The 24,817-nt window shown below is 36.4% G+C and overlaps 1 protein-coding gene and 1 long non-coding RNA gene across 3 annotated transcripts in view; one reads left to right on the top strand and one right to left on the bottom strand.

Annotated features, from left to right (window-relative positions):
* The window catches only part of LOC137093893 (uncharacterized), a 27,875-nt gene extending 4,316 nt beyond the window's left edge, over nt 1-23,559 (top strand). For both annotated transcript variants that reach the window (XR_010908571.1, XR_010908570.1), the window contains exon 3: nt 23,423-23,559. This is a non-coding gene — a long non-coding RNA (uncharacterized lncRNA). The remainder of the gene's footprint in view (nt 1-23,422) is intronic.
* Nucleotides 2,468-24,817, bottom strand: faah (fatty acid amide hydrolase). Its single transcript, XM_067458891.1, has 15 exons — nt 24,287-24,817; nt 23,444-23,557; nt 20,798-20,938; nt 20,574-20,707; nt 18,196-18,402; nt 11,142-11,182; nt 10,950-11,074; nt 10,740-10,865; nt 9,100-9,197; nt 8,850-8,949; nt 8,683-8,726; nt 8,224-8,263; nt 6,686-6,794; nt 5,012-5,157; nt 2,468-3,017 (listed from the first exon to the last, which is right to left on the bottom strand). Exons 1-15 carry the CDS (start codon nt 24,497-24,499, stop codon nt 2,892-2,894), a joined length of 1,764 nt encoding a protein of 587 aa, XP_067314992.1. The 5' UTR covers nt 24,500-24,817; the 3' UTR covers nt 2,468-2,891.

Genomic DNA, 24,817 nt, shown 5'->3' with positions numbered 1-24,817 from the left:
TGCCTGAAACATCTGCACATACAGTTCTTCCACCACTTGTAATCTAAAAACTAGATGTTCTCTTCAGAAACCCTCGGCATCATGATGCAATTAAATCACAATCTATAAAGTTAGTATAAGATATACTAAAATATTTAAAATTTAACAAGTATTGACATTGGTGAAATTATAAAAATTGATTTCAATAACTACAATTAGTATTCATTCTATATCTATATTCTTCATCTTCGCCCACAACTGAAAGGGTTGGTTCACCCAAAAAGTATCCCATAATTTACTCACCCTCAAGTCGTCTAGGTGTATAAGACTTTTTTTTTCTTTTAGCCAAGCGCAGTCAGTTATATTAAAAAATATTCTGGCTCTTCCAAGCTTTATAATGGCAGTGAATAGTAAATTTGAAGCGATGTATTTTTGTGAGAAAAATATCCATATTTATAACTTAATAAACTATAATCCCTGGCTTCCAGTAACGGCCGTATGCGAGTCTGTGAGTTCTGGTGGAAGTGTGACCTCTGACCTGATGCCTGGCGTATTTTGTAGGAGTAGCCTAAGCTTAGGTGAGTCGACGCCTCTCGCGGCTCAAACAAATAGAGCTGGGCAAAAAACTCAAGCTCCTCCCACATTTCTCTTTAAAAATGCTTGTTTTAAACCTCTAACCCGTGACCGGTGTTTTGTTTTGCTCTATCCTCTGCGCTTGGCAGAGGTCACTCTTCCGGCAGAACTAGACAGCCGTTTCCGGAAGCCAGTGGTTAAAGTTCATGGTTTTGCTTCAGAAGGGCTTTATTAACCCCCTGGAGCCGTATGGATATTACTGTTATGATGGATGGATGCGCTTTTTTGGGTTTCAAAATCTAAGGCACCATTTACTCCCGTTATAAAACTTGAAAGAGCCAGGAAATTCTTTAACATAACTCTGATTGTGTTTGGCTGAAAGAAGAAGAAAGTCATACACATCAAAGGAGTAAATTGTGGGTTAACTTTTGGGTGAACTAACCCTTTGAGAAATTGAAAAAGTTGAAAATAATAAACCAAACCATTTCAAACAAAGGGAGGGGAATCAGGTTTTCCCACTAAGTAATGGGTTTTACTTTGAGTGCTAAAGACTGTGATTGGCTGGGTTTGCAGAGTTGGAGATAAACCCTATAGTTCAGAAACTGCTACAGTTTTATGGTTACTACAAAGATGGTCACTCAAAAAAGGAGATTTTAAATATGTTCTAGTCCTTCATAATTACAATCAATGTGGTGGGAAACTTTTAATGTTGAAAGTAGTCTTAAAACAGTCAATACAACTGTATTTAAAGTTTTAATGGCATACGGTTGCTTTGTGTGAGGTGCAGACTAAAATGTTGCTCTCTTTCTATGAACGAATCATTCTTTGGTTTTGTAATGCTGATTTTGTCAGACTGGGTTAATTGTTATGCTGTAGGTGTCTGATTACTCTCCAACTGCTTAGAGCTTTGAAAACTAAAAAGCAAGGGCAGGTTTTCAGGGCAAATACACTATCATAAAGTTTTTTCATGTTTTTGAAAGAAGTCCCTTATGCTCATCAAGGCTGCATTTAATTATCAAAAATAAATTAAACAATATATAGAGTTTAAAATATCTGTTTTTTATTGTAATATATTGTAAAGTGTAATCTATTCCTGCGATCAAAGCTGAATTTTCAGCATCATTACTCCAGTCTTCAGTGTCACATGATCCTTCAGAAATCATTTTCATGTGATTTGATATGATGATTTGATACAGTTATTATCAATGTTGAAAATGCTGCTTCTTTTCTTGTCAAAACCATGATAAATTGTTTTTCTCAGGACTCTTTAATAAATAGAAAGTTCATAAGAACATCATTTATAATCTTGTGTAACATTATAAATGTCTTTACTGATACTTATTAATTTAATGCATCCTTGCTGAATTATTATTTTTTTAATCATACTGATCCAAAACTTTTGAACATATTGTATGTCTCCATGTTACATTATTAAATCAGTGTTAAAAAAACACAATACATTATTCAGGCCAGAATTAGAGTCAGGATCCATTTCAGCAGTGGAACAGGAAAGAGAACAATAAAATGAGAAGAAATCTAAATGTCCCTAATGAGTTCCCATCCTTGATGACTGATGCAAATGCTGAATGTAAAATGTGCGCAAAACCCAGAACAGACAAATATTTACATTACACTGGAGCTGATGGCGTCATGTGTCATTAAGTCCAGTTAAAGCCTTTCCAACCAAAGTCATCATTCAGGGCACAGGAAACGAGCCCCGTTCATCTCAGACCGACAGACGGTTTCCCAGCGAACCTGTGATGTACTGATTCATTTTAGTTTAATGTATTTGTGAGGCATTAAATTATACTAAATGATACAGATATGAAGAGATGCATTCAAATCCTCATTCAGGCTTGATGAAGTTGTATTGCTTCTTGTGCAAATATTCATGCATCATTAAAACATACTGAAGAATGATTGAAAGTTATTTATTATTTATTAAAGGCGAAATGTGTCATTTCAGCACCACTATCTTCATCCAAAGTTATTGCAAAAAGATCAAGTCAGATTTCAAATAGTTCTCTGTGTGCTATAGGTTGGACAAGCGGATCATCCTATGGATGTCTTTTTATATGTTAATCTGACATAGGAGTATTTAAATTAAACATAAAAAATACACATTAACTCAACACACAATCTCAAGGACATTCTGATGTAAACATTAATGACATGTCCTATGGTAAAAATTATTCATATTACATTTTCTTAATTAAAAGCATCATCATATCAGCTAAAACAAGAGGTTTAAATTCTGCGGATGTTTGTGTGGTCCACACCTACGACTGAACTGTAAGCAGCCCAGAAACATAAGCAGCAGAATTTCAGTTATTATATTTTCAGGTGAGTTTGCTTTTGGCTGTGAGCTGTTCCACTTCTCTCATAAAGCGCAGACACATTTCATCCGTCCACGGCAGAGATACACACTGTACTGCCACAGGGAGACCTACGCCACCCTTAATTGCCTGAAAACACACACACACACACACACACACACACACACACACACACACACACACACACACACACACACACACACACACACACGTTTTCATGTTTTATGGGGACATTCCATAGACATAATGATTTTTATACTATACAAACTGTACATTCTCTCCCCTAACCCGATCCCTACCCCTGAACCTACCCAAACGTTCTGTATTTTTACATTATCAAAAACATTCTGTAAGATGTATAAGTAGTTTTTCTCAATAGGAACAAACAAATGTCTCCACAAAGACAAGGTTTTCTGGTATTGAACATTTTGACCCCTTAACGCGGGGTTTACCAGGACCACACAGACAGACGGACAGATAGATACACACCCACACAGAGACACAGGCACACAGACATAACATGGGGTTTACCAGGACCATACACACACACAGACACACGCACAAAGACACATAAACACACAGACTCACACAAATAGACACTGATACACACACACACACAAGGATAATTATCAGGACATTGTTACTTGTGCCCCATTTGCATCCCAAGATGACATATTATTGATATTATTTAATGGGTTTGACTTTGTAATACAAAAGTAATGCAAATGCAAAAATGTTTTATTATTATAAAAATATCAGCCATTTAAAAATCTACCTAAACCAAATGCTTTTTCCTCCTAAAATTTTGTTTTGATTTTGATTTTCTAAAGGAAAAAAAAAAAGAGCAAAATGTGTCTGTTTCTACACTTCTGTTGAATCCTGTTATAATGTGACATTCCACCTTTAAGAATCTTTAAATAAATGATAAAAAAAACAACAACTATATTTTGGTTATACTTATATTAGATTTGTTAAGCCCCAAAATGTATAATCATAACACAAATTTTCATGAAAATTCTTTGTGGCACAAAATTCTAAATTGTTGACATTTGTTAGCGAATGTCGTTTCTACATTGACCATTCGACCTCCATACGTTTTAAATGAATTATTAATGTTTTCCATGTTATTATGTGTGATTTATTTCAAGGCATACCTAAACTTATGTAAATCTACCAGAGTTGTCTCATTTATGGATTAAAATTTATTCAAATTAAATTAATCCCAAACATACTGTGACAAGGTTGAAATAATGGAGTGTATTAGAGTTGTAGAGTTAGTAAGAAAAAAGTCCCCACATATTTGGGATACTGGAGGTAATAGTTTAAAAATGTGCTTATTTTTGTAATTAAATTATTAGACAGGTAAAAAAAAAAAAAAAAGAACGTATAAAATACACACACAGTCTAAATAGTCTCATATATGGCTTTACTATTCTTGCTGTGTGATTCTTTCTGTGTAATCGGGACTATGCTGCCTCCTTGTGGTTGTCACCTCACGATCAAAATGTTTTAAAGGGGTGGTTCTATGTTTTTTTCTCTAGGCTTGATTGTGTTGATGGGGCATAGTATAACATGTCTTAATACTTTTTTTTTTTTTTTTAAAGGTGTATTTTCCTTATATTTTACCTTTATTCCACACCGCTGTTTCCACTGTCCTTTGAACGACTCGTTTGCTTTCTGCTTCTATGAAGCCCATCCCTCCGAAAAACGCGATGGTCTTAGATTGCTTAGATGGCCAAATGTAGTTTAATATATTTTTATTGGCTGAAGTGCCAAGCACAGGTTGCCGGAAACGCCACGCCCCTTACCATTACAGGCAGAAGTCACATCTGCGGAGACTAGCAAGGGTTAATGATGTCACCAACCCAGGAAGAAGCTCGTTGTAGTCCAAACCGGCCGCTTTTGTAGGCAATAAACTGCCGTGACTTTAAAAGAAAATATCTCTGTTTGCATTGAACTTTCAGCGCTGTAACTTTGCGGATACTGTTTATGCTCAAGCAGCAACATTACACACTGACTAAAGTTTAAAAAAGTGCAATCGCATGCAACCACCCCTTCAAGGTTGACAATAACATCCTATGGATGGCACTTAACTTCAGTGGTCTTGCACTGTGTAAACTTACCTTAATGAGAAGTTTGTCCCACGGGTCACCAAAGGCACCCTTGTACTGACTGAGCTGTTCCTCGTCCTCTTCAGTCACTGTAGACACGGTCACAGTCCCGGCAGGGAAGTTCAGCATGTTGTACAGGCCGGTGTAACTGAGAACACCTTCAGGGAAGAAGTGGAAAAAATTGTCTGCATCTAGGTGACTGTTGCTGGACTTATGTCGAGTTAATAAATAACATTAAACCACAGACACCTACTGCATAATTTCAAACAGACATTGGCTCACCATATACATCAGGCAATACCACAGTATTTATTATAAATGATTTATACATGCACATCATTATTGTTTAAAGTCATGTGCCTCGTAATATTGAATCGGAATTACTTCCCTTCCACTTGCAGCAACATCTCTGCTCTGATGAGGGCGGGGCAACCTGTCACCCTACATTTGTTCTTCTTCACACTTAAAGCCATTTCACTCAAGATATATGCCTCAATGGGGAAGATATTTTATATTTAGTCCGAGAGCATATGCAAGTGTATGCACACTATACTGTCCATGTCCAGAAAGGGAATAAAAACATCATCACAGTACTCGGAGCCACATCAGTTAGTTCATTAGAATCTCTTGAAGCACCGAAAATAAATTTTGGTCCAAAAATCACAAAAACTACGACTTTATTCAGCATTGTCTTCTCTTCGGGAATTGTTTTTTTTTTTAATCCTTAAATAAATATTCAAACGGTTATGAATCAGCGGATTGATTCATGATTCGGATCGCGTATCAAACTGCTGAAATCACGTGACACTGGCGATCCGAATCATGAATCAATCTGCTGATTTGTGACCATTTGAATCTTTATTTGAGGTTTAAAAAACAAACGCGGAGAAGACGATGCTGAATAAAGTCGTAGTTTTTGTTATTTTTGGACCAAAATGTATTTTCGATGCTTCAAGAGATTCTAATGAACTAACTGATGTCACATATGGACTACTGTGATGATGTTTTTATTCCCTTTCTGGACATGGACAGTATAGTGTGCATACACTTAGATACGCTCTCGGACTAAATATAAAATATCTTAAACTGTGTTCTGAAGATGAACGGAGGTCTTACGAGTGTAGAACAACATTAGGGGGAGTCATTAATGACATCAATTTCATTTTTAGGTTCACTAATTTACTATTTTAAATTAGCCCATGGTTTACTCATCCTCAAGTCATCCTAGGTGTAAATGACTTTCTTCTTTCAGACAGATAAAATCAGAGTTATATTAAAAAAATGCCCTGGCTCTTCCAAGCTTTATAATGGCATTGAATGGCTGTTTCTGATTTGAAGTCAATATAAGTGTATGTATCTATCATAAAAGATATCCACACAGCTCAGGGAGGTTAATAAAGCCCTAATAAAAGGCCTTTTGTGTAAAACAAAATACATTTTTAATACAATTTTACAAACTGTAATCTCTAACTTGCGTTAACTGTTGTTCACACGTTCATGAGAGACAGGTGTTCCAGCGTATGACTTATTATGACCCGGAGCCATGTGGATCACTTTTATGATGGATACATGAGCGTTTACATTTTTTTTAATTTTAATTGCACCGTAAGAAAAAAAAAAGGTTGCTGACCCCAGATTTACAGGCAGAAAGATAATGTAATAGTAATGTAAATTTGAGGTAAGTACTATTGAGATGGCCACTGTAACCCAAATTGTAGGCTGGTCCAATTATTGGGCATAACAACACGTCCACATTCAGTCTCCTCCACTCTGCTATCACCTCATTCATATATTCCTAGAGATGAGAAAACCAAACATATTTTATACATTCTCAAAATACATGTCAGAATAAGAATCACTTTTATATACAGAATGTGCCAGGAAAGTAATTTGCTCAACTGCAGGGAGGCACTGTCACAATCAGTGTTTGCATTACAAGTAATGCAAGTTACATAATCAGATTACTTTTTCAAACAAGTAAAGTAGTGCATTAATTTAATTTTACAACAAAATATATTAATTTTTCAAATAAGTAAAGCAAATTTGTTTTCCAATGTATTGACTGACAGCTCTCCTGTCCCCATGTTGAGAGAAATCGCGAGTAAGTGCAGAGCATTGTGTGCGCTGTGTAAACATGATGCTTATTGTAGTTCTAGACTGATTGTGAACATGCACGCAGATTCAGTATTCATCGAAATGCAAACTCTGAATATTATGCAAATGTGCAACAATTAAATGTTGAATTTAATTATTTACCACAAATATACTTTATGTATTTATTCTCACTTTATTAACCAATGTCTTTGCTGCTGATGTTAAATGATCCAATTCAGCCATTCTAATAAGCAAAAATGACTTTAGATAAACATCATATTTTATTTATTTATTTTTGTTTCTGAAGTGGCTGCATCCGAAATCACATACTTCCCATATAGTAGGTGAAAAACAGCATGTGACAAAAGTGGTATATCCTAATTCACAGAACTCATAAAAGATTTGGCAATAATTACCCAGATGACCTACTTCTTCAGGTGGAATTCTGAAGTGAGCATATGATAGACACTTTACTATCCCATGAGGCCACGGGAGAAGGTTTATAATTGGTATTGAAGCGACGCAACTTGTAGGTCATATAATGACAACATGTCATCGGACATTGTCCATTGTTCATGTCTGGATTTAGTACATCCAGATTACATTCATACTATGTAGAACATGTTTTTTATTGGTCGTTTTTTTATTTTCTGTGAATAGCAGTACAGCTGAAAGGTTTTTTTTTAAGCGGCACCCTCTTTGTGAATGTGCATTTCCCTCAGCCCAAGGCTTATTCATTTCACTTTTGGTGTGAAAGAGTCTTTGTCTTATAAAAACATGCAAACGAAAAAGTATCGATTCGCAACACATTACTGTCTATAAAAAGTAACTTTTTTTAGCGAGTAACGCAATGTTGTATCACAGTTCTTAAAAAAATTACTTTCCCCCACACTGGTCACAATAATACACATAACCCTTTTGTCCAGAATGGCATTTAAATGTTTCCTAGCAGGAATTAGAAATGGTCCCAGTAATGAAAATTGTGCATAATGCAAGGCTTCACATTGTTTCATGTGCTACAGCAATGAAGCTATCACACTGTCCATCAGCACTTGATTAAGCTGATAATCATTTATACAATCTTAGTGGTTATGGTGAAAGTTGTACAAATCAATATAATAAAATACTACCTCAACATTTGCATGAAGTCTCCATAATTCTGCTATAGACCTTGCAAAAGAAAAAAAAAATACTTTTAAAGAATAGTATATTTTCAATACTGTTCAGTTCTATTATAAAAAGTATTACTGTTTAAAAAAAACTTTTTTCTATTTTAATACATTATCAATGTTTAAAACAGTTGCATAGAAAGTTCACAGTTTGTAATGTAGAGGTCTTTACTGCCACTTTATCGTTTTCATTCATAAAAGTATTCATTTAAATCAAATAAATCTTACTGGCCTCCATTTTGAATGGTGATGCATTTCTAAATAAAAACTAAATTAAACTTTAATTTCTAATTTTTTTTAACTTATAATTGTAACCAACTTAAAATACACTCTTGAAAATAAGAATTATTAGCATAATTATATTCCTAATGCAAATGAATATAAACAACAACAAAAAATAAAAAATGATGTATAGCTTACCCAACTCCAACCATTGCATTCATGCATGCAGCCAACCGTGGATACTGGAGAAAGTAATCCAAACATACAACAGTTAAAAAAAATATAAACATATCATCTTGAATATAACAGATTGCTTAATTAGATGCATATGAAAAGCAGGAAACAACTACATTTACAGAACTCACAAAAGGCTTTAGAAGAAAAGAAAGAAACTTCTTTATGAAGCCTGGAATGCTCAACAAGATGTCCTGATTGCAAAGACATGGGTCAACAGGGCCTTCCTTCCTGAAATCACACAGATATGAAACAAACATAACGTGCATTTACTATGAATCAGAGGTGACTGGCTGCAGAATCTTTAATGGGGCCAGAAACACTGGAATCTTTCTAATGGTTATCAGTCATGACATGTGAATGTGCTGATAGCAGACATACAGATGACTGAAGAAGGTACAACCTCCATCAGCGAAGGACCCTTTAAGAGCGAGCTCATGGAAGACTTCGTAGAGCCGTAGAGGTTGTAGAGGAACAAGCTGAAATGTAAAAAAAAAAAAACACACCAGAACATCAGGCTGATCACACACGTTCTGTATAAACCTCAGATGTGTTGGGTCCACTGGGGCTGCAACTAATGACTATTTCAATCAATCAATCTGACGAAATCTATTAACATTTATTATTTACTAGGAAAATACATTATTTTAATAAATTATTTTTGAAAAATTATTCCACATCATGCCGAAAGTTGACTTAAAAAAAAAAAAGTAAATATGTAATATAAAGGCTATGACAACTATCAAAACCGCTTTACAAAAGTGTCTCGGCCGAGGACCAAAACAAACTTGTAGCCAATCAGCAGTAAGGGGCGTGTCCACTAACGATGGTGAGAAGAGAACTCTCAGTGCACGTCCTTATTCAAAAGACACGACACACAGGACGGACATTATATGGCAGACAAAAAACATGTCTATGGAACAGATCAGACCCCGAGGTTGCTTTATTTCTTCTGGATTGGCGAGTAACATTGGTTTTGTTCTGTTTCACAGAACTAATATATGCTGACTTTTGCTTGAATATGCTCGCGTGTCATGTTCAATTGTCTGTCCAATTCCAATCGTGTGGTTCACTTGAGCAATGATAAAGAATGTTATTCCTTATGTCATTGTCATTAATTTCCACATCCAATAAACCACTGTCTGTTTCAAGCGTCAGCTCACAGTGTGTATGAAAAGTAAGACAAACTCCTAATATATGTTTCTTTCCTTGGTTTCCTCTTTACATGATCAATATAGCCCTTTAATCTGGTCATATTTGTAATATATTCATTAGTTTGACTGTCGCGCTCATGCTATCGAATTGTTCGTGAGAACTGTGTTTGTGTTTTTGGGATGGAAGGGATGACTTTTTCACAGAACATTCGACCTGGATTACGATGGTAACAGTTTGCACAGCAGATTCCGCCATAGTCGTTGCCTGGGTTACATATGTGTGGGGTGGAGCTATCAAAATAGGGACCTGTTTGTTTTGGTGATTTGAAATAGCAACATGAGTTACCAGAAATCACTTAGCCCGAATTTAAATGTTAAAAATGTGTTTAAAAAATGTTATTTCCACATTCTGCCCAATGAACTTGACATCCAAACAATGTGCGATTTAAAGGATATGAAAACAAATACAGTGAATTTATGTAGCCTATGCTATACATTATGTAAAAAAATATGTAATAAAATGATGTGCAAGAAATGGCTCATATTTAAATTTACAATTAAAACCAAAAAAAAAAAAAGATTGCTTACCATTTTAAAGCAGAAGATAAAATTATTGATTTAATTATAATAAACAAAAAGAAAAGTGCAAAATGTACGAGATGTAAGGAACACATTTTCTCATCTTTAATTTCTAACATGAAATATTTTATCAAAATGTACATTTTAGTCAGAATTAGAAGATTTTAAAAGCCTTCAGACTGTGTTGTTACGTCCAATGCATAATGGGTTTGAAAACAGCATGTCCTTTGTTACCTATAAACTACAATTAGCTTACATAACAACTGTCAGTGTGGTGTAGCTGTGTACCGTGTGGCCCGCTCTCTCCAGCAGGTCCTTAGTCTCCCTAACGGCCCTGGCCATGCTTGGAGTAGGCTGTGTGTATCCGTCGTTCTCATAATAACCAATCCTCAGGGGCTCTGAGCTCTCATACACCTGTGTAATGAAAGGAAAGTCATAGTATTCACCCATAACTGACCTATAAACAAGCATTTAATGTGTTATGTAGGTATAGAGAACCTTTAGGTTGAATGGTATGGGAGGAACAGTGGGATCCAATGTGAACATATCCTGGCAGAGCAGTGCCCGCATACACAGAGCCAAGCTCTCGACATCCTTTGCCATAGGGCCAGGAGAGGACAACACTGCAAACCAGCACATAGATGACATTTACAGTTCAAAACTAGATCAGCATGATAAACCAGATCTTACCTGACTTCTGGCCTTTGATGCAGTTACTGATTCCTTGAAGACTAAACAAGAATAAAAAAAGTAAAGAAAATCAAAGAACAAGAAAAACAAATATATTACATATATACTCCATTAAGTCTATATTAAATATACACTCCAAAATTAAAGCTGCAGTCCGTAACTTTTTTCGCTCTAGCGGTTAATAAACAGAACTGCTCGTGAGTGGGTTTGTGTGTGGTCTAGAACAAAGCATACAATAAACTAATCAATATAACATAACAGAAACAGTCAATTAACTCAGTAAATGTATTGAAAGGTAACAGAAACACTTAGAGCAACATATGCTCTACGTCAGTGTAACTACACCGTGACTGTAGCTGCAGACGCGCGAGAGTATTCACATTGGAAGCGTTGGTGCAGCGCCACAGCAGCGGCTCCCACAATGCTAGAGCGAACCTAGATTTTGGGATCCGACGCTATCGGTTGCCAGGGGCAACACTGTAAGAGCGATACAGAGGCTCGAGGAATTATCATGGTGTTTAAACTGAGAAATTTGAAAATGGAAAATAAAAATAAATGGAGGTTAACTACAGGGAGAAATTGCTACCAGCGCCTGGCAGAGGTATTTAGAGGAGCTGGAGGATATCAAAAATGTCATAGCGCCATCTACTCACAAATACACAAACACAACATTCCCCCATTACTTAGAACTGTAAATTCCCAGAATACACAATCAACCCCACAGGTACAGAAGCTGATGCAGTCATGATAGTAGCAATGCACTTTATCTTATTAGATACTGAATCATGCATGTAAAGAATCTGAAGCTCAGGCAATTCAATCTCATGGACAGAACATGTTTGCTGCTAACAACACACTCTGGAAAAATGTCCCAACTTTTGACAATTGGGGCGGCAGTGGCTCAGTGGTTCATGTAGGTTGTCTACAAACCGAAAGGTTGGTGGTTCAATCCCCGGTTCCACCTGACCAAGTGTCGAAGTGTCCATGAGCAAGACACCTAACCCCAACTGCTCTCGACGAGCTGGATGGTGCCTTAAATGGCTGACATCGCCGTCGGTGTATGAATGGGTGAATGTGAGGCAAAAATGTAAAGCGCTTTGGATGGCCATAGGGTCTGTTAAAAGCGCTATATAAATGCAGTCCATTTACCATTTACAATTGTTGCACTTTACAGAAACTGCAGGACATCTGGAATCATTTGCAAGAGGCCTGGTAGATCCACAGCGGTAACATGCACGAGTCAAGAGAGTAGCAGACGACTTTGAAGGCACAGCCAGAGGTTTCAAAGATGATTGTCTTTTGTAACAACAACAGGCACACCAGTCGCTTGTATTGCTTGAACAGGTTCTGAATTCAGATTTGAAAAAAGTTTAGCTTGGCAACAGTCTCAATTTGCGTAGCAATAGTGATAGCCTTGTTAAGAGTCAAATTGGTCTCTAATAGAAGACGTTCTCTATTACAATGACTGTTTACATTCTCTACTAATTGATCTCGTAACACATCATCATTAGATGCAAACTCACATGTGGCTGTTAGGTCCCGAAGAGAAGCAGCATACTGCAGAAATGTTTCCCCTGATGCTTGAATTCGTTTTCTGAATGCATGACGCTCAGCAACAACATTACGTCGAGGAATAAATTGCAGTTGTAAAGTCTGAATAGCATCCTCCATTGTCTCTCCTTGATCTGGTAAAGTATAGAATAATCTCTGACCTTCTGTTCCTAGGCAATGAAGAAACAAAGTTTGCTTTCTTGCAACTGGCCAATTATCTCCTGATGCATTTATGACGAGTAAATAGTTCTTAAACATCTTTAACCAGACTTCAAAAGGTATAGACAGCTCACCCGACATGGTAAGAATGGCGTAAAAGAAGCAACAGCAGACATCTTTCATGTAGGACAACAAAATCCTCGTCGCCAATTTGTTATGTTTAGTTCCAGGTAAGCATGAGGACAAGAAAGTTCCCAATTCTCAAATATTTATTCAGTCCACAAGCAGGACAAACAAACCAACAGTGCCAGATGCCCAGATAACAATTTTTGGTTCCGAGAACAGAACGTTCTGTTAGTTTCTAGTTCCCAGAACGTTCTCAGAATGTTCCCAGGACAGACATCCTAACATTCTCTATTGGTTAGCCATGAAAGTTTTCTTTTACGTAAATAGAGCGTTCCCTATTGGTTAGGAGAACGTTCCCCTAACCTTCCCAGAACATTCTCAGAACATTCCCCTAACCTTCCCAGAATGTTCTCAGAACATTCTCAGAATGTTCCCCTAACCTCTACTCCATTCATTTACCCTGCTGTACGTCAGAAATCGCCCAGCAATGGCGTCCCGTTAAGTGGCATGGAAGACGGATCAATGGACGTAATCAGCCTAGTACTACAAACCATGTCTTGTTTTGAACTTGTTTAATCAATTTAAATATTTCAAGCACATAAACCTTCATATGGAGGATTACATAAGATTGAATGTAATGGATTGATGTAAGTTTCGTAACTTGTAGGCCTGTCACTAACACTGCACAACCAAGGGCCAAATAACAATGACCTCAACACAATAAAATATGGTTTTAAAATATGAATTTTATTCACAAACATAAAAAAAATGAATAAATATTACTTTAACTGATAACATTTCATTAATTTCTTACCACTGAATTAACAGGACATAGCCTAGCCAACTTCTCTCTTTTGGTCCGTAAACAAAGAATTCTCGGTTAACATCATGTCTTCGATTATGTGAAAAATCTCTCTGAAATAACACTATTTACACTATAATGTATATTTATTCATTATAACTTGTATTATTCAATAAAGATTGATAAACTAATGTCAGTCAGTCTGTAAAAATTAAATGACCATTAATTTTTAAATTACGTGAGTGCGCGTAATTTATTACTTTCTTTAGAAGGCAGAAGAAAGCGCGTGCTGGAAAAGCGCATGCAGATCAGAGGCGCACAGCAATGAAATGTATACAAATACCCTGCATAGGCTATATATTATAAAAAAATAAAATCTAAAAGATAACCTTCAGGGAACGTTCTGGGAAGGTTCTCTTTAGGTTACAAAAACATAACCAATAGACAACGTTCCCAGAACGTTCCTATTTGGTTCCCCACAAAAATAACCAAACGGGAACCATATGGGAACGTTAGGGGATCGTTCTGTGTTACTGGGTGGTTACATGATTGACAGCAGGTGCAACACTCTTCCATTCTTACTCTACACCTTTTATAGGTAACAACTTGTGAACTATAGCACCATCTCCTGACAAATACACAAACACAACACTGACCCGTCCGCATATAGCGTTACATGCGTGATTCACTCAAAATGTGATGACTGACAATTATAAATAATCATGTCGAAATCAGGCTCATAAAAATTTCAGGAAAACATGATTCCTGGCTGCATATCATTATCCATGGATCACTGAATCTGTGGTAAGTTTTAAAGGTAGGTTAGGTAGGAATGATCTAAAACACTTTTGTCCAAATTTGTTTAAACTTTCTTTATATGTCAATACATAATTAAAATGTAAGTACTCTGAAAAAGAGAGTATAAAAATCAAGTGACTCTAGACTGTTTAATCTGCAATAAACACAGCTCATTATTTTCGTTCGGGACGAAACAAATGATTGGCTTGGGCTACTGTCACTCTCTCATTACCATGGCAACCACCGCTTTCGCTACAGGTTCTGCCCACATGCGCGCGCTCGCTAGGAAGAGCAAAAGCATTCAAAATGCACAGTGCCGAGTTTTGCAGTCAGCGAAGGCAAACAATGCAAAAAAAAGGAAGACAGTAGGCCTACATGTAAAGGCAATGCACAAGAAGTCTTTGGATAAACAAAAAAATCAAACACGAGTAAATATCAGTGTGGCTTTCCAACGATGTTGAGAACTGAGGGACCTAAAGGGGCTGAAAAACGACTCATTGCTGGCTGTATTTCTGCTGGACAGGTAATCTTTCATTTTTGATTATACATTTTTTTGGTTTATGTTTTCATGAAGCATGTATCACTAGAGATGATAAATACTCAATATGCTTAGTTCAAGTTGATCACTGTCGTGTTGAATTGCGCAAAACTTAACTTTAGATAACAAAATGCATGTGTAAAAGCTAGTACACCGCATCCAGGAACTTTTTTTAGAACTAAGTTAGCTTTAGCTACTACTAATCAACAATGCTTTCATCATGGAAACTCTTACATGCAAAACACAGTATATGTTATGAATCTTACCCGAAATTTATCTTCATCACAGTATAACTGATGTTATTGGGGGAAAATAAATTATCAATGCTACCCGTTTTTAGCTTTGCCTTATAAATATAACTAGCTCGTTACCGAATTAAACAAAAAAATATATTTTAAACTTTACCAGTATCGGTATTCTAGCTTGATAGTGAGTACTAAAAGACATATTATTTGTTTATATTCATACTGATAAAGTTAGATGTTTTATTACATGTGATTGTGACATGTTGTCACTACATGTACACTGTTCGTCTCAGGTAAATAATGCGTCTTCCAGCTGAGCGGCCGGTGAGGCGCGTTCATGAGTTTTGGGGGTGTGGCTTTGGAAAGAGCCCAGAAGGGAGAAGGTGGAGTGAATGGAAATAATGAGCTGTCTTTAAAACAGTCCTGAGAGGTCTACAGACACTCAATTTTTTGATAACTGATAATCGTTTGTTCAACTCACGTTTTCCTCTAGTAACTGCAGTCACGCATCAGCTCTTCTGCCACTCACTCAGCCGTCAGCTGGAGCGACTGCGATTACGCCCTACTGAGTGGCAAAAAGACTGCGAGGCAGCACTGGTTTACAGCATGAATGCAGCGAAATCACACAAAACGAGGCCCGGTGCCAGAGGGGGAGGCTTGTCTACGGACCCATGGACATCGCTGTTCTGAGCTTGAGACGTACTTGATAAAAGCGTGTCATTTTCTCACTCAAACCACAGCCAACCGTTTGCTGCTTCTGCTTTTAGAGGAAAAGGCTGCCCATAACTGCTTGTCCATGATCTGTAATCCTCTGAAAGAATTCATAATAATAGCATATTATTAGCGAAAAGGAGCTAGCAAAAGATTTCACTCGCAGCGTGTTTCGCATTGGTAAGTAGTGTAGCCAATCACAGACATGTTTGCAGATTTCTACAACGGAGTTGGTGTCAACAGGTGTTGAATTTGGAGTCTCTCACCGTCAAGTGTTTGTCTTGGTGATGAGTTCAGTTAACATGCGCGTATCTGTAAGAGCAGACCTTTTTTTACGGTCTATGGTGCAGATATTCACTGCGGAACTTTGTGAGATTGCTTTTATTTAATGGGTGACAGATTTTCGTGATTATAAAGGGAGCGCTCTTCGCGCAGTTTCTAGGAAATATAATTTTTTGTTGTGAAAAAGTCTATAATATGTTCAGAATTTGAATAAAACTTTATTTTCCATTCTTGACAAGCGGGCACGCATGCTTCAATACACTGACCAATATACATGCAGGATTCACTCTATAAATTGTGATGACTGACAGGGATACAAATTTATGTATTGAAATCTGACTCAAAAATGTCAGGAAAAAACAACTCCAAGATGGCTGCCGTCTGTAAACGCGTAATGTACTGTGTTAATAAAGTATCTTCTTATTAAACTGTTTGTACACTTACAAAGCTCTCAATGCTTCTGTTTGCATGTAGGGACCCTCATTATGCTACCATGTTAGGGTAAGGCTATTTTGAGCCTTGTTAGTGGTTTAACTAGCGATTTAATTTTACTACCCTGTGCCCCATAGACAAGCGCTATAAACGAATCTGTTTTTAGAGATAAAACTCTTTACATTCAATTTTTATGAAAACGCATCCCAGAGAACGATCTACTCGGTAACCATGTGTTAATTACCCCTAGTGTTTTCCCCTATTAAATCCAGTCATGCAGCAGCTCTTATGCCACCCAGCCCCGGCTGAGGGGACGTGTTCCGGCGGGAAAGTGACGTTGGTGCATACCCTCTATTCACTAGCATTAATCAAAGCCACCTGCTGGAGATGGGCGGAGCATAGCATCTTTGGCTGATTGCCAGAGGAAGTTTCACAGACAAATTTCAAAATACAGGTCACAACGGGCCTTTTTAACAATGTCTATAGCAAGTCACACAGGGGCTGTGCTCCTCCGCAGCGGTAAATACCAAGTCTGGCCTGAAATAGTCCCAATATAAACAATTATTATAAGTGTACCATAATGATTCAGGGTAAGACAAAAAAAACGGTTTGGAAAATGTATTCATGTTGTACATTGTCATTGTATAATACTTGTAAATCTTGAACACAAAAAAAGTTACGGACAGCAGCTTTAAAGAAATGTTCGTGCATCATCATGATAAGCACATTTACTGTGACTTTTTTGTCCGTCATTCACATATAATAATTGTTCTTATTTTATTTATTTTTATGTTATTATAGCCATTTAATCTTACCAAATTCCTCTTTTTATATTAGTGAATATGCTCATTTTAATTCTAAAAAAAATATGCAAGCAAACACTAGTATCTTTTTTCTCTCTTATTGTGTGTGTTTTTTTTATTGATTTTTTTTATTGATTTATTGATATAAAGCATTTTTTCAAAAGATTGAAGTTCTTTTCCACCCTATTACTATCATAACTATCCTTCAATGATCACAATCAAGCATAATCTAGACACAAAACAAATATTACATCATCATCAGCATGAAGTGACTTCAGCAAGCTGTAAATGCGGTAATATGTTGTTTTATATTTTGTTAGATTTGTCCCTTAAATGAGCAACTTGGTTACTTTAATTTTCAACTGACTGTGCAAGACTGTGCTCATGACCATGATCACAAGGCATTCACATCATGAATCATCAACCTTGAAACTGTTTAAACATATTAACCCTGAGATGGCACGATCAATTTTACCAATTTTAACTCTTCAAGATGTTATTTGTCTGAGATGATCTTTAAAATCTTTGTTGTCACTCACTGTAGCAAGAACTTCTGTGAACACTTTACATTGGAATATGAAACTTTTCCTTAAAGACACATACAAACCTTAGCCTCTTCGATGTGGGCTTAAATCCACAAATCCCACTGAAGGATGCTGGAATACGAATGCTCCCTGCAATGTCAGAGCCTATGCCCAGGATGGAGCCGCCTCCTCCGATCAGAGCAGCCTCGCCTCCGGATGAACCGCCAGGGGTCTTCTTGAGGTTGTGAGGGTTCAAGGTTTGCCCATAAATGGGGTTACTGCAGTCATAACTACAGCAGACACAAATACAGAGGGTTTGGGTTAGTTACGATTTAACTAATCAAAGTCGCTTTCCAGAACCTTCACTCTCTTAATTCCTCTGTGGCAGGTAGGTCAACCTCTACCTGATTTCCTAAGACCATCACAACCTTCAAGAAACACCTCTGCATTAGGGCTGAACGATATTCTGTTTTAACATCGACATCGCGATGTGCGCGTGTGCGATAGTCACATCGCCGGAACATGCGATGTGAAGGGTAGTAGTATTTTTTTACGGTCTATGGTAGTAGCCCATGGTGTATTAAGGAAGCACACAGTAAACACGAGTGTGTTGCTGGAGTGACATGCCCGTTCCTCATGCCGGCACAGTGATTGGTTCGCTGTGCCGCTGCTCACCGCTCACGGCCAAACATTCCCGGCTAAAATGCGCGACGAAGAGGATCCGAATAGGGGGGAAAAAAGGTTCGTACCAGAAATTATCTTTTTGGGACTATTTTGGCTACATAAAGGAGAATGTTGAACAAAAAGAGCTACTTTGCATGGAGTGTCTTGTGGCCACAAAACAAGAAAACACCACCAATTTGTCTGATCACTTAAAACGGCACAACAAATCTCTTTACGATGAATACAAAGCAGGGCTCGACATTAACGCTTGTCCGGGACATGTGGGTGTTTTGAAGGGACAAGTGAAAGAGAATTTTACTTGACTGACGGACAAGAGCCTGATTAAAACAAAAAAATAACTAGTGAATCACCAAAATGCAAGAATGTTTGTGCATTTATTTAGTGTAAGTGGCCATCGATTGTGGATAATATATAATGAACTGATGATAATAAGGTCGCGCTGTTGACGCTCGTGCAGCCTCTCGAGGAGAAATCACAACACTAGAGCGTTTTCCTGAATACCCTCACGACTGAAAATGACACTGATATGACAGCTCCATAAACAACTAATTAACATTCACTTAGTCACTTACATTTTTAGATGCAATATTTAGTGTTGTTCTATTTCAGCAGTGAAAATCGTTCATAGCAGACCCGTAACACGTCTCACTCATAGCAACAAGTGTGAACGATTCAGTGTTCGAATGAATCGTTTGAATGAACGACTCAGTGACTCACTTGTTAAAACGGTCACTGCTGCCACCTACTGGAGGTTTAGTTTCATGTTTACACATATTTTCCAACATTTCTTTTTGTCACTTGTAATGAAGCTTGCTTATTAGTGAAATTATTAATATCACGGAATGGTAATTATTGACTTTAGCCTGAATTGATGGCTCTCAATATCGCAATATATATCGTTGGGGAAAAAAATATCGCAATGTAATTTTTTTCCAATATCGTGCAGGCCTACTCTGCATAATCACTTCTGCTCTAGTGTCTGTACTACTCTACCTGAATACTGAAACTTGAGACTTGTGATCAAGATTACTGAAATCAACTATTGTTTTACGATGAAATGAACGATTGTGGAGCTGCAGGTGTTATGACTGTTATGAATTAAACCACATGTTTTTCAGTACAGAGGCTTATCTTGAAAATCATGGATCAGTATAAGTTACAATTTAACTTAGATATTACACATAACAGCAGGCCATAATTTCATAATAACCTTTGCTTTTATGTCGCTGTCTGCTCTATAGAAAATAATACCAAATAAACTGCTTTGTGGGCAGGATGTGGAAGGTGAATTTTACAAAGAAAGTTCACAGCAAAATCAAAACATTACATTCTTGATTAATAAAGAATGAAATAAAACTAAACTAATCTTTAGGAGCATTATTATTTTTTATTATTGTTATTAATTTTTTTTTTGCATTGTGACAATGTTGTAACATGCACATTTCACCCAAAATTCTCACAATTCATTTATTTTATTTTATTAAAATCAGCAAAAATTTCATTCAGTGCAACTGTACTTTATGATTTAAATAATATTAAAAATGTCCTTTGTAATGAAAATAAGTTTTCACATTAACAACTGGAGAATAAATGCGCTTAATTGTCATGAATAATGTCAGAAAAATCCCTAATTTGAATGGTTAAGCTCCAGTAAACGATCTGCTAACTGCACTGTCTCCACCATTTAAGATTAATTTCCATGGTTCATCTTGGCCTGCAAATCATCTGAAATTACCAGGTGTTCCATTTTATTAAATGATCTGCAGTGTTTACTCACTTGAGGAGGCCTTGTGGTATGTTGGTCTTGACGAATGGGATCGCGCCCTGTTTCTTTAGCACTGTAACCAGCACACTGTCCATGACTGCAGGCTGATCCAACTTACCCACCACACCACATGTAGAATTATAACCCTGCACACACCAACAGGAAGTTATGTGCACCACAAGCAGGACGTCACCTCTCTTCACCTGTAATCATCTGTTCATATATACGTAACATACCTTATATGTAATGTTTTCTTTGATGCTGATCGGCACTCCATACAGAAGACCTTTCTTTTGAGTGTTGATATCTTTCAGTTGCGCCACAGACTCCGTTATGATCTCAGTGTTGCAGTTCAGATTCCTGTTCACCTCCAGAGCCTTTGACATTTAGTATGACAGAGTATGACATTTCACACCAAGTGGTTTCACTCAAACAGACCTCACCTGCTTATATTGTTTGCTTATTTTTTTCTGCTGTATTTATATGGCTGGGAGTGTAAGACTGGAAAAATGAGCAAACACCAGAATGTCTAACTGAGGCTCTGAGAAAACAAAGGAAATTAACATCTGAGCTGTCTCTCATGCACCATTCGAGACACAAGTCTCACCTCATTATCACCAAATCTACATCTTTCTCTGTTGACCCCCTCTCCCCCAACTCCTACTTCCTCTCATCGAGTTGTCTCCAGACACTCAGCGTTATGTTATTTATTTTATGTAAGAGAACAATGTGTAAAAATTAAAGGGGTTAAGTCTAGTAATTTGCATTATACAATGGGTGTACCCCAAGGATCAGTGTTGGGTCTCTTATTATTCAGTCTTTATGTAAATGATCTCCCGCTTCAGTGTGATGGGATACAAGTGCAAATGTATGCTGATGACACTGTTATTTCTTACGCATTCAAGAACTTGCAGCTGAAAAGCTACATGTTGCCATGGAAAGAATTACACATTGGCTGGAGAATTCGTGTCTGATCTTCAATATTGGTAAAACTAAAGGAATGTTTTTCTTTAAAACAAAGGTTCAATCACCTGTTGATATTTTTATAAATGAATGAAAAGATCAAAAAGGTGAAGAGTTCAATTATCTTGGTGTGATATTGGATCCAAAACTTAGTTTTAAAAAACATGGCCAGAAAATGGTGAGGAATGTTAAATATAATTTAGCACATTTTAGACAGTCTTTCTGTTGATGTAGCCAAAACTTTTATGCATGCCACAATTCTCTCATATTTGTACTGTCTTACATGTTGGGGTCAAGCTGGTGAAACTGTGGTTAAGCCTTTAAAACAAACTTTAGACAAAAAAACCTAAACATTTTTATCATTGTAGCATCTTGAAGAAATATAAATTAGTGAGTTTTGATAATTATGTGCTTTTTACAAATTTCTGTATGGTTTATACAATTTTAAATGGTTTGGCTCCTTCAGTACTCACAAACTCTGTTAGTATCCCTCATAATAATTCTGTGAGATTTACTAGATCATCTATGAGAAATTGTGCTATTCCTTTTCACTGTTCTGCTTTTGGACTATCGTCTTTTGTTGTGAAAGCTATGACTCACTGGAATACTTTGCAAGTAGACATTGGCAAACATGGTTGCTGTTTAACTATTTGTACAGTATTTGTAATTATACATTTACCTGACTGTTAATAAATTGTTACATTTTAATTTATTTTGACTTACTCTGGAATTATTAACGGGTAGGTTATGAACGGGTATAATTTCAACAAAGAGTTAAACAGAATAATTAAATGTGTGAGTAATTATTAAATATAAATGACCAAATAACCAACAGGCATTCTAACCTAAATTTGAGGTAATAATAAAATTGATCGTTAGCCTCCATTGGGGCGATTTGGGTAGGCTTACAGGAGGGAGCATGAAGAATCCTTTTCACACATGAATTGGCACCTGAGTCTAGACCTTGACCAAAAAGTTATGGAAATAACATCACATTAATTTCTACTAAGAGGTGCACTGATTTTTGGTCCAGATCTTGTAATAACAATTGTATTGTAGTCTCTTCCAGCACATCCCAAAGATTTTCAATGAATGTAAGGTCTGCCGATTCATATGTGAAAATTATTCTTCATACTCCCTCACAACCATTCTTCCACAGTTTGAGTTAGAAGACCTGTTGCCAAACATATAAGATAATAGAAACACAATAATCACAGCAATAATGATCCAATCATAGAGTCTTAAGCATTTGCATATTTAAAACAAAAAAAAATTGTTTTTCTGATCGGTGTATATCTTCTATGGAAGCTTGTTTCTGCCACAGAATAAGACAGATAATTGCAACTTTTTATACAATTGCGAGTTTACATCTTGCAATTCTGACGTATTTTGTCTAAATGTAGTTTATATCTCGCAATTCTGTCTTTATAGCACGCAATTGAGAGTTTATATCACACAATTCGGAGATACTGTAAAAAATAATTTTAAGAAAAAGTCAGAATTGCAGATAAAAAAAATAAAAAATATATTTTTTTATTCTGCGGCGAAAACAAGCTTTCATGGATTTCCCACATTATGTCCAAATCAATTCAAATGAATTAACTGGCATATACCGTAAATGCTTCTTATTTTATATATATATATATATATATATATATATATATATATATATATATATATATATATATATATATTAGAAATTAGAACATTTAGATTAAAATTAGAACTCTTTTTTTGAAAAAGAGACATATTTATGTACTTTTGAGTAAAAATTAAAACTTAGTAAATGGTGTTTAGGAACAACAGCAAAAGATGGCTCAATATCTCAAAAGATTTACAATAGAAATGTTAATTGTGAACTTTGAAGCTGGAAATAAACTCGTCTCATGTATCAACAGGTAAAATATGGCCGCGATCACCTTTTCAATGAAAGCATGAAGAACAGCATCTGGCTGCAGGGAGCCTTCCTCGAGTTTCCCAGTGAGCTCGGACAAAGACAGAGACACTATTGAACCGCCCTCAAAGTCTGGGTTCTGGAAAGATGCAAGAAACAAACATCAGATATTTATATATTCACACAGGGGAGATTGGGGCTAGTTGTCAAAATGGTTTGATCTTAGTAACTCCAATTACTCAAATGCTTATTTTCTCTAGTAGTTGTTTTCTGTGTTGGTTTCAAAGCATAACTTAGTTCAAATATTGTGTAAGTTTACCAGTATCATAAAATTGTTCTACTATAAGAACTATCTGTAAGAACACAGTACACCACACAAACAAACACTAAGGTCAAAAGTCAACAATGAGGTGAAGATAAACCTGGTTTGTTCTCCATAAAAGTCAGATTGGGGCAAGTTGACAGATTTTATTGGAGATTTTATTGTCCTTTGTTTTAATGTAAATAATATTAATTTAATTAAATCTCATGGATTGATTTAATAAATTATTTAAAATGTATTTATTTTACATTAAAATACATGTAAAATTAATTCATCTTTTAAATCTTTTAAATTAATTCATTATTATATTTGTTAGCCACAACAATAGAAAAAACAATGGATTTGTGTTACCACACCGTCCACATAAATTAAGTATTGGCAGATTTCACTCTTACACAAGAAAACTTACACAAGTGTGACTGACAACATGATCATTTCAGGTTTTCTTGAACTTGATGACTTCCCTTGATCTAAATTCATCACGCATATTAATAGACACTTACTATGCATATTGTATTAATAATTGAAACATGATAGATGTTATACCTGCATTTTAAATTGTTGCACCGCTTGTTCAGCCCGTTGAAGTGATACATCGCGCCTTTTCTGTGCGTTTAGTATTTTCTTCTGAATCTTCTGGTTATTTCTCCATTTCCCAAAGAGAAATAACGCGCCTGCTCCGAAAACTGTGGCTGCAAATATCGGCGTCCAGTTAATATTCATATCTGAAATAAGTTGTTGCATATTAAAACTGTCCATTGCTCGATGTGTTGTGCTAGACTAGAGCGTTGTCCGGTCAATAATGTCATCGCGTGAGCTCCCACTCAGTAGGCTACTCCAGAACAAGTGCTACAACTCCTTCACGTGCTATCGGAAATTACCTACTTCCCACTTCTGAAGTCGTGAAGTCGTATTCAAATTTAGACTTGAGAGGGCGTTCATGTATGTACGAGTTTCAACTAGGAACTATCCACCTCGGAACGAATAATTCCGAGGCGATGGCAATTGAAGGCAGTAGGCTATGACAACGACAACTATAGACGATGACAACGCATTTCCATTTCCTGTGCGAATGGA

The sequence above is a fragment of the Pseudorasbora parva genome, chromosome 12 (genome assembly GCF_024679245.1).
Source record: "Pseudorasbora parva isolate DD20220531a chromosome 12, ASM2467924v1, whole genome shotgun sequence".
In the NCBI taxonomy this organism is placed as follows: Eukaryota; Metazoa; Chordata; class Actinopteri; order Cypriniformes; family Gobionidae; genus Pseudorasbora; species Pseudorasbora parva.
This window is presented reverse-complemented; position numbering and strand designations above follow the sequence as displayed.

Excerpts from the sequence above, each read along its gene's own strand:
- faah (XM_067458891.1), bottom strand. The coding sequence starts at position 24,499 with ATGGACAGTTTTAATATGCAACAACTTATTTCAGATATGAATATTAAC. Across the intron at positions 11,075-11,141 it reads CATCAAAGGCCAGAAGTCAG|TGTTGTCCTCTCCTGGCCCT; the intron begins GTAAGATCTGGT and ends GCTGGTTTGCAG. Across the intron at positions 6,795-8,223 it reads GACTTCATGCAAATGTTGAG|GAATATATGAATGAGGTGAT; the intron begins GTAGTATTTTAT and ends TCTCATCTCTAG.